This window comes from Pundamilia nyererei, unplaced genomic scaffold, assembly GCF_000239375.1.
Source record: "Pundamilia nyererei isolate P.nyererei 1_Seehausen unplaced genomic scaffold, PunNye1.0 scaffold00043, whole genome shotgun sequence".
NCBI lineage: Eukaryota > Metazoa > Chordata > Actinopteri > Cichliformes > Cichlidae > Pundamilia > Pundamilia nyererei.
The window spans coordinates 2,627,841-2,643,498 of record NW_005187444.1 but is presented as its reverse complement, the minus strand read 5'-3'; the positions used below and the strand labels follow the sequence as shown (position 1 = coordinate 2,643,498).

The 15,658-nt window shown below is 39.5% G+C and overlaps 1 protein-coding gene across 2 annotated transcripts in view; it reads left to right on the top strand.

Annotated features, from left to right (window-relative positions):
* insc (INSC spindle orientation adaptor protein) overlaps positions 1-15,658 on the top strand; it is a 53,386-nt gene that overhangs the window by 6,665 nt on the left and 31,063 nt on the right. Inside the window, exons 1-2 of one of the 2 annotated variants that reach the window (XM_005731508.1) lie at positions 7,201-7,719; positions 13,312-13,403. In XM_005731508.1, coding sequence (XP_005731565.1) covers positions 13,330-13,403 — 74 coding nt within the window. In that variant the 5' untranslated portion in view covers positions 7,201-7,719; positions 13,312-13,329. Of the gene's footprint in view, positions 1-7,200; positions 7,720-13,311; positions 13,404-15,658 lie in introns of those variants that run through there. The other variant, XM_013910405.1, reaches the window with a different exon arrangement.

The following is a 15,658-nucleotide window of genomic DNA, read 5'->3' as shown; positions in this document are numbered from 1 at the left end:
TAGATAGATAGATAGATAGATAGATAGATAGATAGATAGATAGATAGATAGATAGATAGATAGATAGATAGATAGATAGATAGATAGATACTTTATATTTCCCACAAGGAAATATAAACAGCAGCAGGGCAAAGAATAAAAATAGTACAATCTACAATAAATAAGTTGAAGTAAAAGTGGTTCCAGCCTTGTATGATTCTGTTGGCATCTCTGGCATTGATGATCTGTCTCTGGAAGTAGTGGAAAGAATGAAACGTCCTCCCGTGAATGCTGACAACATGCTTGAGGAGGTCTATGAGAATGGAATTACTGGCACTGTCTGAGGCAACAAAGAGCTGAAAGTAGGAATTTTCCATAATTTAAATACAATTCACTCTCATGATAGCAGACTCTGTGTTACAGTGCTATGGTTCCTAATCCTGATGAAAATTTGTTCAGCTAACTGCATACCCGTGATGGGAGATAACCGTAAAAGCTGGACATACAGCTGAATACAGTTAAGTCATAGCAATAGTTAAAGACACACTTAAGAGGAAAGAGGTACATTCAAAGCATATTTGAATAAAATCATATAATCACTAGGAGCTGTAAAAGCGATTTGTAAAAAGGTGGTGAAACCTAGAAGGTGTACTCGTTACTACAGGGATTTTCCAAGCCAGTGACAAATAAGAAAGTTGTGACCAGGATGTAAAAACTAGCATGTCCTGAGTTGGTGGGCTTGCTGTCTTGCACTGTGTACATCAGATTTATAGCTTCGCTGAGTGAGCAGCATAGCACTGATGATGTTAAGGTATGCAGTTCTCCGCAAGTTAATCGAGTTAACTGCTGCCAAGTTTTGTTTTATAAAAACAAAAGGCACATATCTAATGACAATGTGGTTCCATTTGATGTTGCTTTTGGGTTTTAGTTCTGGTTAGGTGTTCTGTGCCCACTTAATCTGGGTTTTCAGGACCCAGCCAGTCTGACCACACTTTTCAAATGGATTCACTTCTGTCTCCTGCCTTTAACCTCAGTGTTTGTCAGTCTTCTTGGCTCTGAGGTGACTCAGCTGATGTTTCACTGAAAAAAAAACAGCTTTCCACTTTTGTTTCTTGAAGCAGTCTGCAGCTCTGATTCGGTTTTCCCCTCTCCTTTGCCACAAGAAATGCATCTCAGCCAATCAAAGGTTGTTTCTGAGGTGGGTGTGGTAGGGGTTAAGTCATACATGACAACACCCATCAATCTTGTTATTTTGAACACCACACTGGCCTGTAACTGAGTGATCTTCCAGTTTTCCTTTCTCCCGCTTTTGTCATTTAATTTTTTTTTATTATGCACTAAAACTAAGTAGAGAGGTGTGTAAGTTTCTCTTGTGCTTAAACTTATCTTATAGGCACATTTGTGGTCCTTTCTGCGTAAAGTGGCTGCTGCCGAGTTATGACAGGCTACTTTGTTAGTAACATGTGTCAAGTTGCTGATTATAGTCACATACCCTGCTTTTACCTGACCACGCTGTAAGTCTGTCATCAATTATCTCAGTGTGACTCTCTATTAGCCATGTGCTGTGTATGTGAGTGTGGTGCCTCTCTACAGGCTTTGCTCATTCATTATTAAGAAGCTCCTGATGTTTTGCTGGCCGTCACTGCTCCGGTGTCAGGTACCCACACGATCCTCTTTACTGAACCAGCCTGACTAGGGATCCAGTTCCAGTCTCTGGCCTGTTGGAGCTGCTCCCAGAGCTGCTGAGCTCTACTCTAAAGCCTTTTGTTAGCTCTGGATGTTGGCTTTTCTCTGGCTGATTCCTCCTTGTTATTTCTTCGACTAGCTGTCAATGGAACTGGGAAGCTTAAAATGCATTTGGATATTTCTCTTGGCGTGATCTTGAGGCCATTTCATCTCTCGGGAGGTATGGTGCTGCTGTCATCTTTTTTCCCCTCTGAAAATGAGAATTATGGGTACTTTTATAGCTTACCATAAAGTGTCCAACCAAGAAGATGGTGTGTTCACTTTAGCAGACTTGTGGTGAAGCAGTGTAGTTATTTATCCAGCTGAATGTAATCTTTTTGGGAGGCAAATAGCTCCTTTGGTGCCTGAGGAAGCTGCTGTGATTACTGCTGCTGTGACGTGGAGGAGCTATCAGTCTCTGTCATCTGTCTACATTTATTAGCATGATATCTAATGGGGTGGCTGATCTTAGACCACAACTCTGGCTACAGGTCTGTGCAAATGTGCGTGTGCAACTTGACCCCATCTGAATTCTCCATAAGCCACACGGTTGCCTAGAAACATCAGGAGGGCAGCAAATTTAACTTCCATAATATTATGCCAAAGGAAAGAATGACCTCAGGCCCAAACATACTGTTCCTTTTTTTGGCCTTACAAGGGCATCTTCACATTATTCCAGTCAGAAGTATGTCCTTGGGGAAGGAAGTTTTCATATCTCATACTCATGTATGCAGACACTCCTGAGGATAATTATGATTTACTAGACAAAAAAATTGACCTAATTTCCAGTGAACTTTTTATCGAATGTTTTTACTATATCAACTGCTAACAGTAGCTTTAATGGTAACTGAGGTTTAAGTGGGAAAGAGCCACACTGTTCTCTGCAAATAATACAAAAGGATTTTTCCACTTCTTTTCTGAATATCCTTTAAGTTTTTTGCTCAACTGATAGTTTCTTAAAAAAGTAGGAAAACTCTTTTTTCCGGGTCTGGGTACAGTATGAGTGACGGAAGTACAATGGAGCAAAACTGTGGTTCTCCTGTCAAGGTACGCCGTTGAGGGAGAATATCACATGCTATCTATGTCACGGTCTGGCTGGCAGACCGTGGGGAGATGGGGAAATAGGACCCAAACGCCGGACTCTTCAGTGCAACAGTGTTTATTTACAAGGTGGTGAAGTAAACAACAATAAATCCCCAGTTTCCCAGGCTCCCGTGTAGTGTCTTCTTCCCAAAAGTCCCCGTGTAGTGCTCTCTGCCCCAGTGTCCCTGCACTCCCCGTGCTCACTGCTCCTTCTCGTCCCACACTCCTCCTGAGGGGAAGACAATAGAGGCAGCCGTTACAACTTATCCTAGCAGGCAGGCATACACTCACACTTGACTTGACTTGCTTGAAGACTGACGTGTAGTCAAACGCAATACTCCAGCGTCGGTGGAAGCTCCATCGCTCATCTAAATAGCTCCCCCAACGAGCCCAGATGAGGAGCAGGTGTGCGGCCAGGACTTCGGGTGTGGCCAGCCCTCAAGTTAGGCCACGCCCCCCGGGGCTGAAGGTGCCTGTAACTTGGCCACAGCAGAAAGGCGATACACACACACATACCTGCCTACATACAGATGTGCACAGGGGCAGTGCAGACAACACACCAAATAATAATAATAATAATAATAATAATAATAATAATAATAATAATAACAACAACAACAACAACAACAGTCATCGTCCCCACTGCCCACGGACCCCGAGTCCCCAGTGCCGGGTCCGTGACAATCTAGACTGATCTTGTCTGTAGAGGCTGGTGACAGACGCTAAATGATATCCCAATCGTTCCTGCTCCACAACGGATTTTTAAGGTACAAAGGCTTGAATGACACTCTAACACCTTCCAATTGGTGTCAACTTTCTAATACTTGTATTGTGTGTAACTATCAGTAGTGGAACTGCAGTTTATATGTCTGCTATGTAACCTTTCTATTGCTTCTAATTCTCCCATCTTTTCTTTACATATCATTTAGAAAGAATCTGCTTAACATACCCAGTTAACTGTTGGAAACCTTAAAGATAACTCCTATTGACTTCTTGTTGTATTAGTACATCGGCTTGTTTATTCCTACAGTCATGTGATTAGTTGATTACCTTGATTACCTTAATGCTAAAAGCTGTTGCACTGTCCAAAGATGAAACCACTATGACAAAATATGTTATGTTCACTTTGGTGAAATTTAATGAAGCAAATCACATACAAGTTCAAAACAGTGTCAGTACATCACGTCTGAATAATTTGAGTTTGTCTGATTAAAGAAGTATTGAAGCAGACAAACTCTCTTTGGTGAGGAGGGTTGTAGCAGAAGTGTTTTTACAGCTCTGTGGCAGCACCTGTATTGCCCACAACCTATCACCCATTTTTCACCATCCCCACCACTTTCTCAACTCTCTTCACTCTTCACACTGAATAGCCATTTTTTGTTATAAAAATATATGGAAAGTGGAACGGTGCTTCCACTCTGTCCTCCTACACATTTATTTCTGACATCACGGTGTGTCACACTCAAACTTGTGATGCTCATGAAGCCCTGTCACCGTCCCCTGAAACATGTCAGGATGTTGACATTGTTTTTCTATCATTAGCACAGCAACAATAGCTCTGCTGCAGAATGGGGTCTTGCGTCTTTAAAGGCAAATTTCTCTGCTAGCCGTCTCACACCGATGCTGTGTGTTGCATGTGTTGTTACATGCCAAGAACACAGTTGTTGGGGGTCATGGAGTTAGATGCGGTAGCTGCTGAAGTTTTCAAACGTGCCTCCCTCTGCGTGAGATTTGACTGATGGTGAAATCAGTAAAGCCGTTTCATATTGACAGAGTACGGGGACGACAATGCCTAAAGATGGTGCAGCTGCTTTTCCAGTGAAGTCAAAGATCAGAAAAACCTGCAGCTCTCTTTGAGTTCATAGAGCTGTATACAGTTTCTGCTTGTTGTTTATATGTTTTATGCACAGCAATACAAATCTTTTTCAGAAAAAAAGCTCTAAGATCCCTCTGTACACTAGCAGCTAATCAAAGTTAGAACAGAGACTGGAGCTAATTGGTAAACATATAGCTAATCTGCAGCAGTTAGCAGTGTTACAGTGTTACACATATTCTCATTGCTGGCCGAGAACAAAATGATTAGAAAAATCTGTTAATATCAGATTTATCTCATGACACATTACTCCCACATTATTGCTAGGAAGTTGCCTCCAAGTGACCACTCTTGCTGTGTTTGCAGTTTCGAAACGCTATGGCTTCTAAACACAAAATGTTTCCATGGTGGTAAATGTAGGACTTTGGTTTGTCATCCATCTCTGTATGTTTCAGAAGAGACATTCCTCTTGGTTCTGGCTGTGAGCTTTTCTTTGAACAGTGCTGAATGGAGGAATGGTCGCAACAAGGTTGGGCTTTTGGCCAGAATGCTTGCTGAGAAGGTCATTCAGATCTCTTACCCGCAGTTAGCACTGTCAAGGAATGGCTTTAATGCTCATTGTGCTAAACAACTCTCAGGTGTCAGTGGAAGCTTTGTAGTGAATGATGCGGGATGATATCAAAGGGGATGGATTAAAGTTTTATCTACTTGATATTAATGACAGTGGAAACCCTAGTTTATTTTGGTAAGGTAAAACCACATAAGTAAATCAAGTACTCATAAACAGAAAAGCTCTAAAGTTGCTTGTACGATGAATAGATCTTAAAATCTGGCATCCAGTTAACTTTAGAAAAGAGATAAAGTCAATTTTTCTTCTCTTGGTGCAATTCAAATGACACCTCACATCATAACAAGTCAAACCAAATAAACAAATCCCTACGAGATGGAACACACACACACAAAGCTCAGTGTAAGCATACCACTAGAATCACTCAGGCTTTCACAAAAATAAATCCTTCAAGGTAAAGACCAAAGCTGGACTTTATGGATCACTTATGAATAGCGTGACCAGGTGTCCCTCTGTATGAACAGCATTTTTATCCCTTGTTCCACATTTTGACTGGCAAGTGCAAGATGTGCCCTTTTTTCAGTTAGTTAATTGTCAGTTACGGCTCAAAAAGATGATTTTTGAATGTATTCCTACTTAAATCTAACCAGACAGAGCAACAGCAGAAATAACAGTGACATAAATAAAAATATAGGAGTATATAAAGACTAATAAACATGAGACCATGAGAACAAACTTTCCTTTATCACAAGAGAGCTGGAAAAGTTAATTCAACTAATATTACTTTGGCCATTAACATGTTGAATGCAAATTTGGTAATGTGCACAGTTTGGTGTATTTTTATTTTTAAGTTGGACATGAAAAATTTCAGCATTAGTAAGGTTTCCCACGCTGTCCCAGAAGAACATGCTTCACACGTGGATTTTTACAGAATCCACATTAAAAATAGGCGGCTATGTCATGCTAATGTTATCTGTGGAATGCCCTGCATTTAGACTCAGACTGAGATAGCGGACAAGAGGGTTGTGTCTGGAGAGTAAAGTATGCAGTTTCAAAATCTGCTTCATGTAAAAGAAACAATAGTAATACTAATAATCATTATTTATAGAATGCTGTGCAAAACAAATATACAAGTTTTCTTACATACTTTACCCCAAAGAGGACAAACTGGAGGATAATTTGCAATTTATGAGCTGTGAAATCCTGTCAAATTATTTAGACAAGCTTAAATTACTTAATAGATCACGCAGGAAATTCTGGTTTTGTGACTGTTGTGATTCCAGTTTGTAAAGATCATTTTCACAGAACAGAGCAGCACAGGAAGTCATGACTGAAGCAATCGGCACCATTTTCGGTATACAAACATACAGTTCCAGTTGTGTTAAACAAGCTATTGCTGTTCTCTAGCTCCATAATTGTTCCAAAAAGTTTTACTCTACTCTTTTGGATCAGTTTAAGTCAACTGCAGCCAGATTATTCTGGCATAAATCTCTGTCTGATTAGCTCAAGTTTGAGTTTGAGCACGGCATTATCAAATTCCTTTAATTTTAAATATGTTTATATTGTCTATCCTGTAAAATAGTCAGATGTCTATTCATATTAATGTACAGAATTCACCTGCTTGCTGCCACTACTGCACATTCACCCAATGTATATACTATATATATATATAATGTTCTTCCTCTCCCCCCCCCCAATTTTTGCACATGTCGAGGAGCGTGTCAGGCTACATTTCACTGTGTGTTATACTTGTATAACTATGCATGTGACAAATAAAGAACCTTGAACCTTGAATCACTACATGGATAATGAGGCGGGGGGTTTCTTAATGAAACTTAAATCTTACTGTAAGATTTAAAATATGTGTAAAAAGAAAAAGAAAATACAACAATATACATATATACATTAGTAAATATTAAATTATTAATAACAAAATAGTCTAATGTAGTTAAACTTTGCATTACACTTGCTAACTCACCAAATGCTTAGTTTGCATCAGACCTTCTCCGTCACCCTTTATGGATTTCTCTCTGTCTAAAAACAAGGTCCACTTTAAGCCTGCCCAGTGTGTGTGGGATAGGAATGCTGGGCCCATGGCTGAGCACAGCCAGCTTCCAGTTTGTTCCCACCCAGCCACTCATACAGTACCCATCCTGCTCAGTTTTCTTCTCCACATGACAGCTCTGTGGTGAGACTGTAACCGCTGTCTCCTCCTGTGAACCCAGTCTTCAGCTCAATGATAGGACGTGAGCAGGACGGCATGGCTGACTTGCTGATACAGAGCATGTCCACTGTATTTAAAGACCAGCGTCCAAAAGAAACTCACATATTATATGCTTTCTTCAGTCTGTGAGTTTCAGAGAGCAGTGGGAGAAGAAGCCAGAGTGTTTAATCACTGGCAATTTCAAAACAAAGCCAAGCCATAAGGAACGGGCTGCACAATGACAGATCCCTGAAACATCATGGACATTAAATTTGGATTACGCAGCATGACTCAGTTTGTCCTGAACACAATCACATTGAGTCAAGCTGATCTTGGCCTCTCAAGATGGTGAGTGGCTTTGCTCGTTTCTTCTGTTTCTCCTCAGAGTTCAGTTTCTTGTATTTGCGTCGAACAGAAATTCATTGTTGTTGGCACAACACCGAAGCTAAACCGCAGTGCTGTGGTATTTTGTTTTCTGCAGAGCAGTTTTTGTATTCATTTAGTGGTTTTGCCAAGAATCTGGCAACAGGCATTCTGCTTTACCACAGTATATTCTAGAAAGACTGGAAACGTATTTTTAGTCAGTGATGTAGAAGTTATAGAGAGCACACAGGGAGAAGTTGGTATACAGTGATATATTACTCTGCACATATGCTGAGTTCATCTGAGTCAAAAAACATGTTCGTAGCTGTAGTTTTAAAAAATAAACTATGCAGCATTGCTGTTCTTAAAAGTAATGCAATACGTTACATTACTTTCACGTCAGTCAGTAACATGATCACACGGATGATATTTCTTTTAACGTTCACGTATGAACACAAAACTGACAACACACAGTCAAGTTGACAACCAACCCAAAGAGACATGAACGTGATCACCACAATGACTTGGCTTTAGAAACAAGTACATATAACGGTTTACAAAGCGCTTTAATTTCCTGACATCATATGGTAAATGTGATGTCAGGAAATTAAAGCGCTTTGTATGGCTACTCTTCTCTTCCTCCTAAGCGTTGGCATTTTATCGAGTATCCATGAGAAATGAGGGTAGGAGCTAGTTGTACTGCTCCACAAGGCGATTAGCTTTGACTGGATCAATCAGAACTAATAAATTTATTTTTTTTCCCCCATTTTTAGTGTCGGTACATTTCTTTGTCCATGTAGTTATCATTTATCTTTTTTTCATTTAGTTATCATTTTGCTTTCATCCAAATAAAAAGTAGTCTGGGAGATTATTGGTTGTAGAAATTAACACTGCTCTGACTGGTCTGGTGTCAGCAAACCCTCAGCTCTAACACCACCTTGGATTCTTTGCTAGCGTTGTGTGTTTGTGCAAAGAGCTTCAGTTTTATTTTCTGTCCTGGGTCAAGTTTGCGCTTTACCATCACGCTCTTATCCTTTTAAAAGTAAAACTGACGTCTGTATCCCCACTCCTCAAAGGTTTTACGTGCTCACCATTTTCCTGCACACAAACTGAAATAGCACAGGGGCTACGAAAGAAAAAGGCATGGTTGATAGGGGGGGTTTTGTTCTTCCTACCTAGGTCAGCAACTATCAAACAATTACATTACATTGGTCTAGACAAATGGGAGGAACCAGTACTGACTTTGAAACTCAGGTTGCAAGTCTTTACACTTTGGAAAATTACTTTTGTCCCTTTTAACTGGTTTTATATTCACAAACAGAATTTATAACGGCTCCAGTGTGCCAGTAACAAAGAATCAAGATTGCTCTCGCTAGTACAGGTTTGGCATGACATTAACTTGAAACAGATACAGGACTGGAAAACTGCAAGTGACAGAAACATGCACACAAGCACAAACCACATTTAAAAGTCCTCTAAATTCCCACACATGCAAAGAATAAATACGAATGCTGCAGTAAATCTGAAAGGCACACCCTAGTGAATTCTCTGACACGCACAAGTCACTAAGTGGTTGTTATTTTACCCGGCATGTGACATGAGGCTGAGACAGACCTGTCCTTTGTGTGGCTTACCTAAAACTGCAGCTGAATGGGGAAACCTGTTGGGCCACTCAGGTTTCAGCTCAGACATGAAAAGAAATGTCCACCCTAGCAAGAAAAAATTAGCCAGGATACAGTCAAACCTGACCATCTGCTCACAGAACTCAAGTTTCTGTAGCACTTGCAGCATCTGTGCACAATGCAGCACAGAGATATAAATCTTATTTATTTTATTTTCAAAAAAGACATTTAACAAAGATAAATTTGGTGTAAATACAAAATGCAGTTTTTAAATAATCATTTTTATATTTATTAAGAGGAAACGACTATGCAACCTGACCTGCCGCTATGTGAAAAAGTAATTATTCCCTTTGTAAAATCATGAATTAATTGTGATTAAACACATTTGTGGGAAACCCGAGTTCAATTTTATTAGCTACAACCAGGCCTGATTACAGCCAGACCTGTTCAATAAAGAAATTGCCTAAAGAGAGCGTGTTTGACAAAGTGAAGTAGGTTAAAAGATCTGAAAAAGCAACACATCATGCTCTGATTTACACTCAAGAACAAATAAGAAACAAAGTCACCAACATCTGTCAGTCCAGAAAAGCCATTTTATAGCTCTAGTGAACCACAGTGAGAGCCATTATCCACAAATGGAGAAAACCTGGAGAGACATCCAGGAGTTCATAAAAGAACCCAGGACAAAATCTAAAGAACAGGTCTAACTTACCTCAGTTATAGTCGGTGTTCATAAAATGAAAAATGAAAAAGAGACTGGACCAAAATGGCATCCATGAGAGAGTTCCAAAGTAAAAACCACTGCTGACAACAAAGAACACAGAGGCTTGATGATCACCAAAACTAGACAGTGCACGGAAAGTTTTATCGATCCCATTTAGATTAGTCCATATCTTATCGCTCTCAGTCCACCTTTTGAAATGTCTGAGTCCTGTAAAATTAACACAGCATTTCATCAAAACAACATCATACCAACGGTCAAACATGGTGGTGGAGGTGTGATGGTCGGGAACTGCTTTGCTTTGTAATCCAAAACACACAGCAACTTCACCGCTGAATAGCTCAGACAAACACAAAAAACAATTAATCATGAAATCATCATTTAAAAACTGCATATTATATCTATTCAGGTTATCTTTGTCTATCATTCAAATGTGTTTGATGATGACTGTGAACTCTGACAAATAAGCAAAAACAAAGGAGCCAATGGGTTTTTTTTCACCTCACTGTAAATTTCTAGCGTTTATTACAAGATTATGTAAATTAACAGGGAAATGCTAATAACAAAATGACATCAGTCCACAAGGCTGAAAGGGAGATTGTCTAAAAACAGCCAGTGGGCACTCACAGCAGACAGCAATCACTTTCAGTGCAATGGTCCTTAACACAGCACTTAGCGGCACACTCCAATTGCTCAGGACAATTGCTTGATTGGACAACTCATCTCCATTTGTAGGGTAATCCACTGAAGAGCACTGTAACAAGCCGCAAGCACATGTAATGGAATTTGCTGGAACTGTGACTTAATGGCTATGACCCTGTGCTCAATTATTGGGTCAATAAAATTCATCTGCACCTCTATTGTAATAGTCCAACGGTTCAATTATATCAGCACTCATTCTATGATATTCTACTTTCATGACTCACTGCACCAAGTGTAATAGATGTGGGCTTTTCCCCAGCACAGGGTGCTTACTGTCAGTAGATTTCCATGGTCCTGGCACAGTATTGGTATAATTTCTGATTCACTGTGATGCTTTCTCTGAAAATGGGCCTAGAGAAGCCATGCCAAGACTGCAGTTAAAATACTCCCCACCCCAACCCTCCTACCACTTTCCCCCCCCCCTCTCCTGCATCTTACTCTTTGTGCGGGTTTTTTTCCTCTACTTTTGCTTTGTGTCTGTATTACAAGTCTATCCCTCCACCCATTCATCCGTCTCTTTATCTGACTAGGTTACTGACACCCAAAAAAGAAAAAGTACTCAACGGTAATCAAATATTTCTCAGTTTTCGAAGCAACTGAAGCAAACAGTCAAACAGAGTTGGTGACCCCGTTAATGTGCAGCCGCTCGATCTTCAAACCTGACTAAAAGCAGCAGATATTCTGTAATTGTGGCAGTGCGGCCCTCATGAAGCAGGTTGACGTGGGATTCAATAAGCGACGCTTCACGCGCATCGTACATCCCTCTAGCCTCAATTACTTTATTGTAAGCTTATGTCTATCGATCCCGTCGCTCTCTGTAAGCAATTAATAAAAGGCAGAGCAAAACAGTTGAAATCTGCTCCACAACACGGGGTAGTTGTGTATTTGTGTGCGTGAGAGAGCTCGTCTCACATTGTAACTACCTGCTAATTATATCTCCGCAGTAAACACGAAATTTGTAACCACACAACTGCAGGATATCATTAACTAAAAGGATTAGTGTGGTTCAGGCGGGAGGGCATCTGTGGCTTCTCCCGATTGAAAATGGACTAATCTAAATGGGATACATCAATAAAACAGCAGAATAAAGTTCCGGGCACTTAAGCCCTCTTGCTCGGGCTCAAAGAAGGGAAGACAGTCACTGGCTGGCAGCCAGCCAACAGATTAGAAGATAAGAAATATTATTCCATGGCACACCATCAGCTTGAAGCTATTTAAAACAGTGAGGTTTATTGATAATTGAATTACTTGGAGAGGGGGACAAGAATAGAAAGCTTAGAGGTAGATCAATAAGGAGCTACTGTAGTGGATGACAGTGCGGTGGTCAGCAGTACAGCTAGGGGGATGTAACGTGTGTGTCATCATGTGATAGCATATTTACAGTGTGTGTGTTGAAAGATGTTGTGTAGTGGTGCAAAGTTTCCATTTCCAGTGCTACATTTGATTAAACTTGATATTCAATTTGATGGTGACATATTCAGTATTGGGAAGGTTACTTTTAAAATGTATGTCACTACAGATTACAGAATAAATGCCCCAAAATGTAGTTTGTAGCGTATTCCGTTAAGTTACTCAATGTGAGTAACATATTCTGATTACTTTGGATAACTTAATATATCGTAATGCTTTTTACAACTGCATGAATGTACTATTGCTGTGAGAATTGTTACTATTACTGAAGGCTACTCGCCACCGAGCTAACATTGCTAAACTGGCGTTAGCTGAGGTTAGTTCATAGACTGCTTTCAGAACTGCACATGATCATTTGCAGCTAGCAGGTCATTAATGCTATCAAGCCTAACAGTCTGCAGTCTATGAAATAACCTCAGCTAAGGCCAGCTAGCAATGCTAGCTTGGTGGCAAGTAGCCTTCATTGATAGTCATAAATCACATAGCAATAGTACATCAAAGATACTAAAGTGGCACATATCCCAGGTAGCTACCACAAGTAAAACAAGGTAGTTGCAGTAGGCTAACGTTAGTTTTTAAAAAAGAACTTACTTCCAGATATTTCTTTAGGTCCAAGTCTTTTGGAGTCTGTTTTGCTGGCAGAGTTTGCTTTGCACGGTCAGATTTCTCCCTTTCTTCTTTAAATGTGAAGTGGTGTCGGAATTTCCAAGTAAAAAATGCATTCCTGCCCGTGTACTGCTGTCTCTGCTGTGCTGGCCTCGGGTCCGTTGTGTAAGTGATGCCACCAACATTAATAGGATACTTACATTAGAGCCTCTTATTGCATGTTTTTTTTTTGGGTTCCGGCAATGCGTGTAATTAAATTAGAGAGGGGATAGCCTAACATATGAAACAGGAAAAGACCGCTGTGTATCCATTTATTTCAACAAACTCTATTCTAATTGCCACCTTTTTAAACAGTAACTGTAACAGAATATAGTTACTCATATTTCGTATTTTAAATACATAACGGGAGAACATGTATTCCGTTACTCCCCAACACGGGACATATTGATAAAGGCAGACGTCCAAATTCGTATTCATTCATCACTTGGTGTTTACAGTGCACATGCTGTATTTCAGGTGCTGAGCTGAAGTAAGATGGCCTCAGGCAGGATGGCAAGTCCTCAGAGCAGCTCCAGACAGAGCAGCTCACTCTCTTCATCTCCAATGAGGCAAGTAACAACCCAGTGTGCACACTTTGGGTCTGTACCTCATGTTTTAACAAGTAATGTTCTCATGTGTACTAACAACAGGTCTGGTCGTTGAAAGCACAGATACACTTGGTTTATGCAGGTTAGGCACTGATGTTTGGACTTTGAACAAAGGCTACAATGACACCAGTAATATACCCACTCCATGTGTCACTTCTTTGTCATAATAAGAATAAAAAATACACTCATCAATATTAGCTGTGCTTCCTTGAGTGGTTTTTACTTTTTCTCCCAATTTCATGCTGAAAGCAAAAAATAAAATGTGGAAAAATGTGAATATTGGGAAAATAAGTTGTAAGAAAGACATTCTTTTCTTTTTGTTATTGCTACTTAAAAATACAATGCATCTCTTTAACTGACCAAATGTTCAATGAATAATAATATTAATAACACGGTTTGTAGGCTACACCACCAATGTGAACATATCGTTCAAATGACTGATTATACAAGACAGCGGATGTTATATGAGAAGCGGAAATGACCTCAGTGTTCAATGCAGGCCTTGAATTCTGCATGTTATCTGGACCAGCTGTTTAAAGATCATTGCAGAAAAAAAGTCAAATTGTTTGTTTGTTTGTTTTTCCATAACTTGTGTATCTGCAAATATACACATTCTGTATTTTTCATATGAAAGAAACTATACTGTGGTGGGGCTTGCTAATTTCTTGTTTTTGATTTATGTATGTTTTGTTTTGTTTTACTTTACTTCATATGTTTCATATGTTGTTTGTTTAATTTAAGACAAAAAAAATTAAATGAATGAGAGGTAAAACTTGAGGGGGTAGGGACAAATAAGTAAATACTTCAGCCTACTCCTTTTCAAACAAATAATGGAATAATATTTTGGAATGATTGTGAAGGCACATGTTTGAAATGTTTGAAATAAAAATGAACTGAATTGAAATTAAAGGAACTTTGACAATGTGATAGTTCCACTAGACAATTTCCAGAGATCAGAGAGAACAATTTCCCAAGCAAATAGTTTGTTATTAGCAATCATACGCAGTAGTTTATTGTCTCTCAGGACTACTCATGTTAATATTGCGGCCACTGGTGAAGATGTGGAGAGCACTGTTCACCTTCATGCACAAAAACACAGCTAAACACCAACCTGATAGCAAGAAACTACCCTCCTGTTTCATCTGCAAATGGAACCTCCAAAGAAGCAGCATACTTTGGCCCCTTATCTTCTGCAGGTAATGCAGTGTAATGGAGGTGGTGTGAGAGATGCGTGCCACCTCTCACTCATGGAAGCAGGGATTAAGGTTTGCAGTAGTGACAGGGTGCAGTTGTGTCATTTGTCATTCCCAGTAGATGAATGCATGAGGAGATGTTTGGTGACATTATTATTATTATTATTGTTGTTGTTGTTATATCAGACCCCTGAGTTGCTGAATTAAGCCTTCATATCTGCCTTAGGATATATCTTCAACTTGATGTTTGATCATACTAATATTTGCACCTCAGTGAAGATCCCAGATCAATATATTTGAGGTACTCAATTAAGATAAGATAGATAAGATAAGATAACTCTTTATTGTCATTGCACAGTCATACATAGTACAGTAGTACAAGGAAATTGGAAAACTGTCCTACGTCGGCACTACATATAACACAACACGACACGATATGACACATCACAATGCAACAAACAACACAACACAGTATATTAACTTAGTATAAAAAAGAAGAATAAGTGTATTTGTATTGCACACTGTTATTATTGCACATTAATTATTATTGCACCTTATTATTACAGGTAATGCAAAGGTCAAAAACCTTCCCAACGATGCAATCCCATGTTTGGATGGGTTCAGCTTTCCTGCCCATCCATAATACTGAGGCTACATAAAAAATAAACTTTACAAACTTTACTGATAAACGCAAAAAGCCAGAGCTCAAAATCTAAAATCCTGAAAAATCTGTAAGACACATGTGGCCAAGATGCTAAAAGAGACGTCCACATGTAACAAGCAGTGAGAAACTGAACTGACAGGGAGCACAAATCCACTAGCTGTTCTCAGCTGATCACTTCTCACTGTTGAGACACCAACAACACAGCATTCAGCTGGAGATCTGGTCTTTTTAAATGTGAAATTGGCAACTGTCAGTTTTTTTTTAGCGTCTTCTCTTTTTTCATGTTTTATTAACTGAACTCCAAAGAAAACTCAAGGTTTTCAAACCTTTATGACTATGAAACTCTTTTTTTTTTTTTT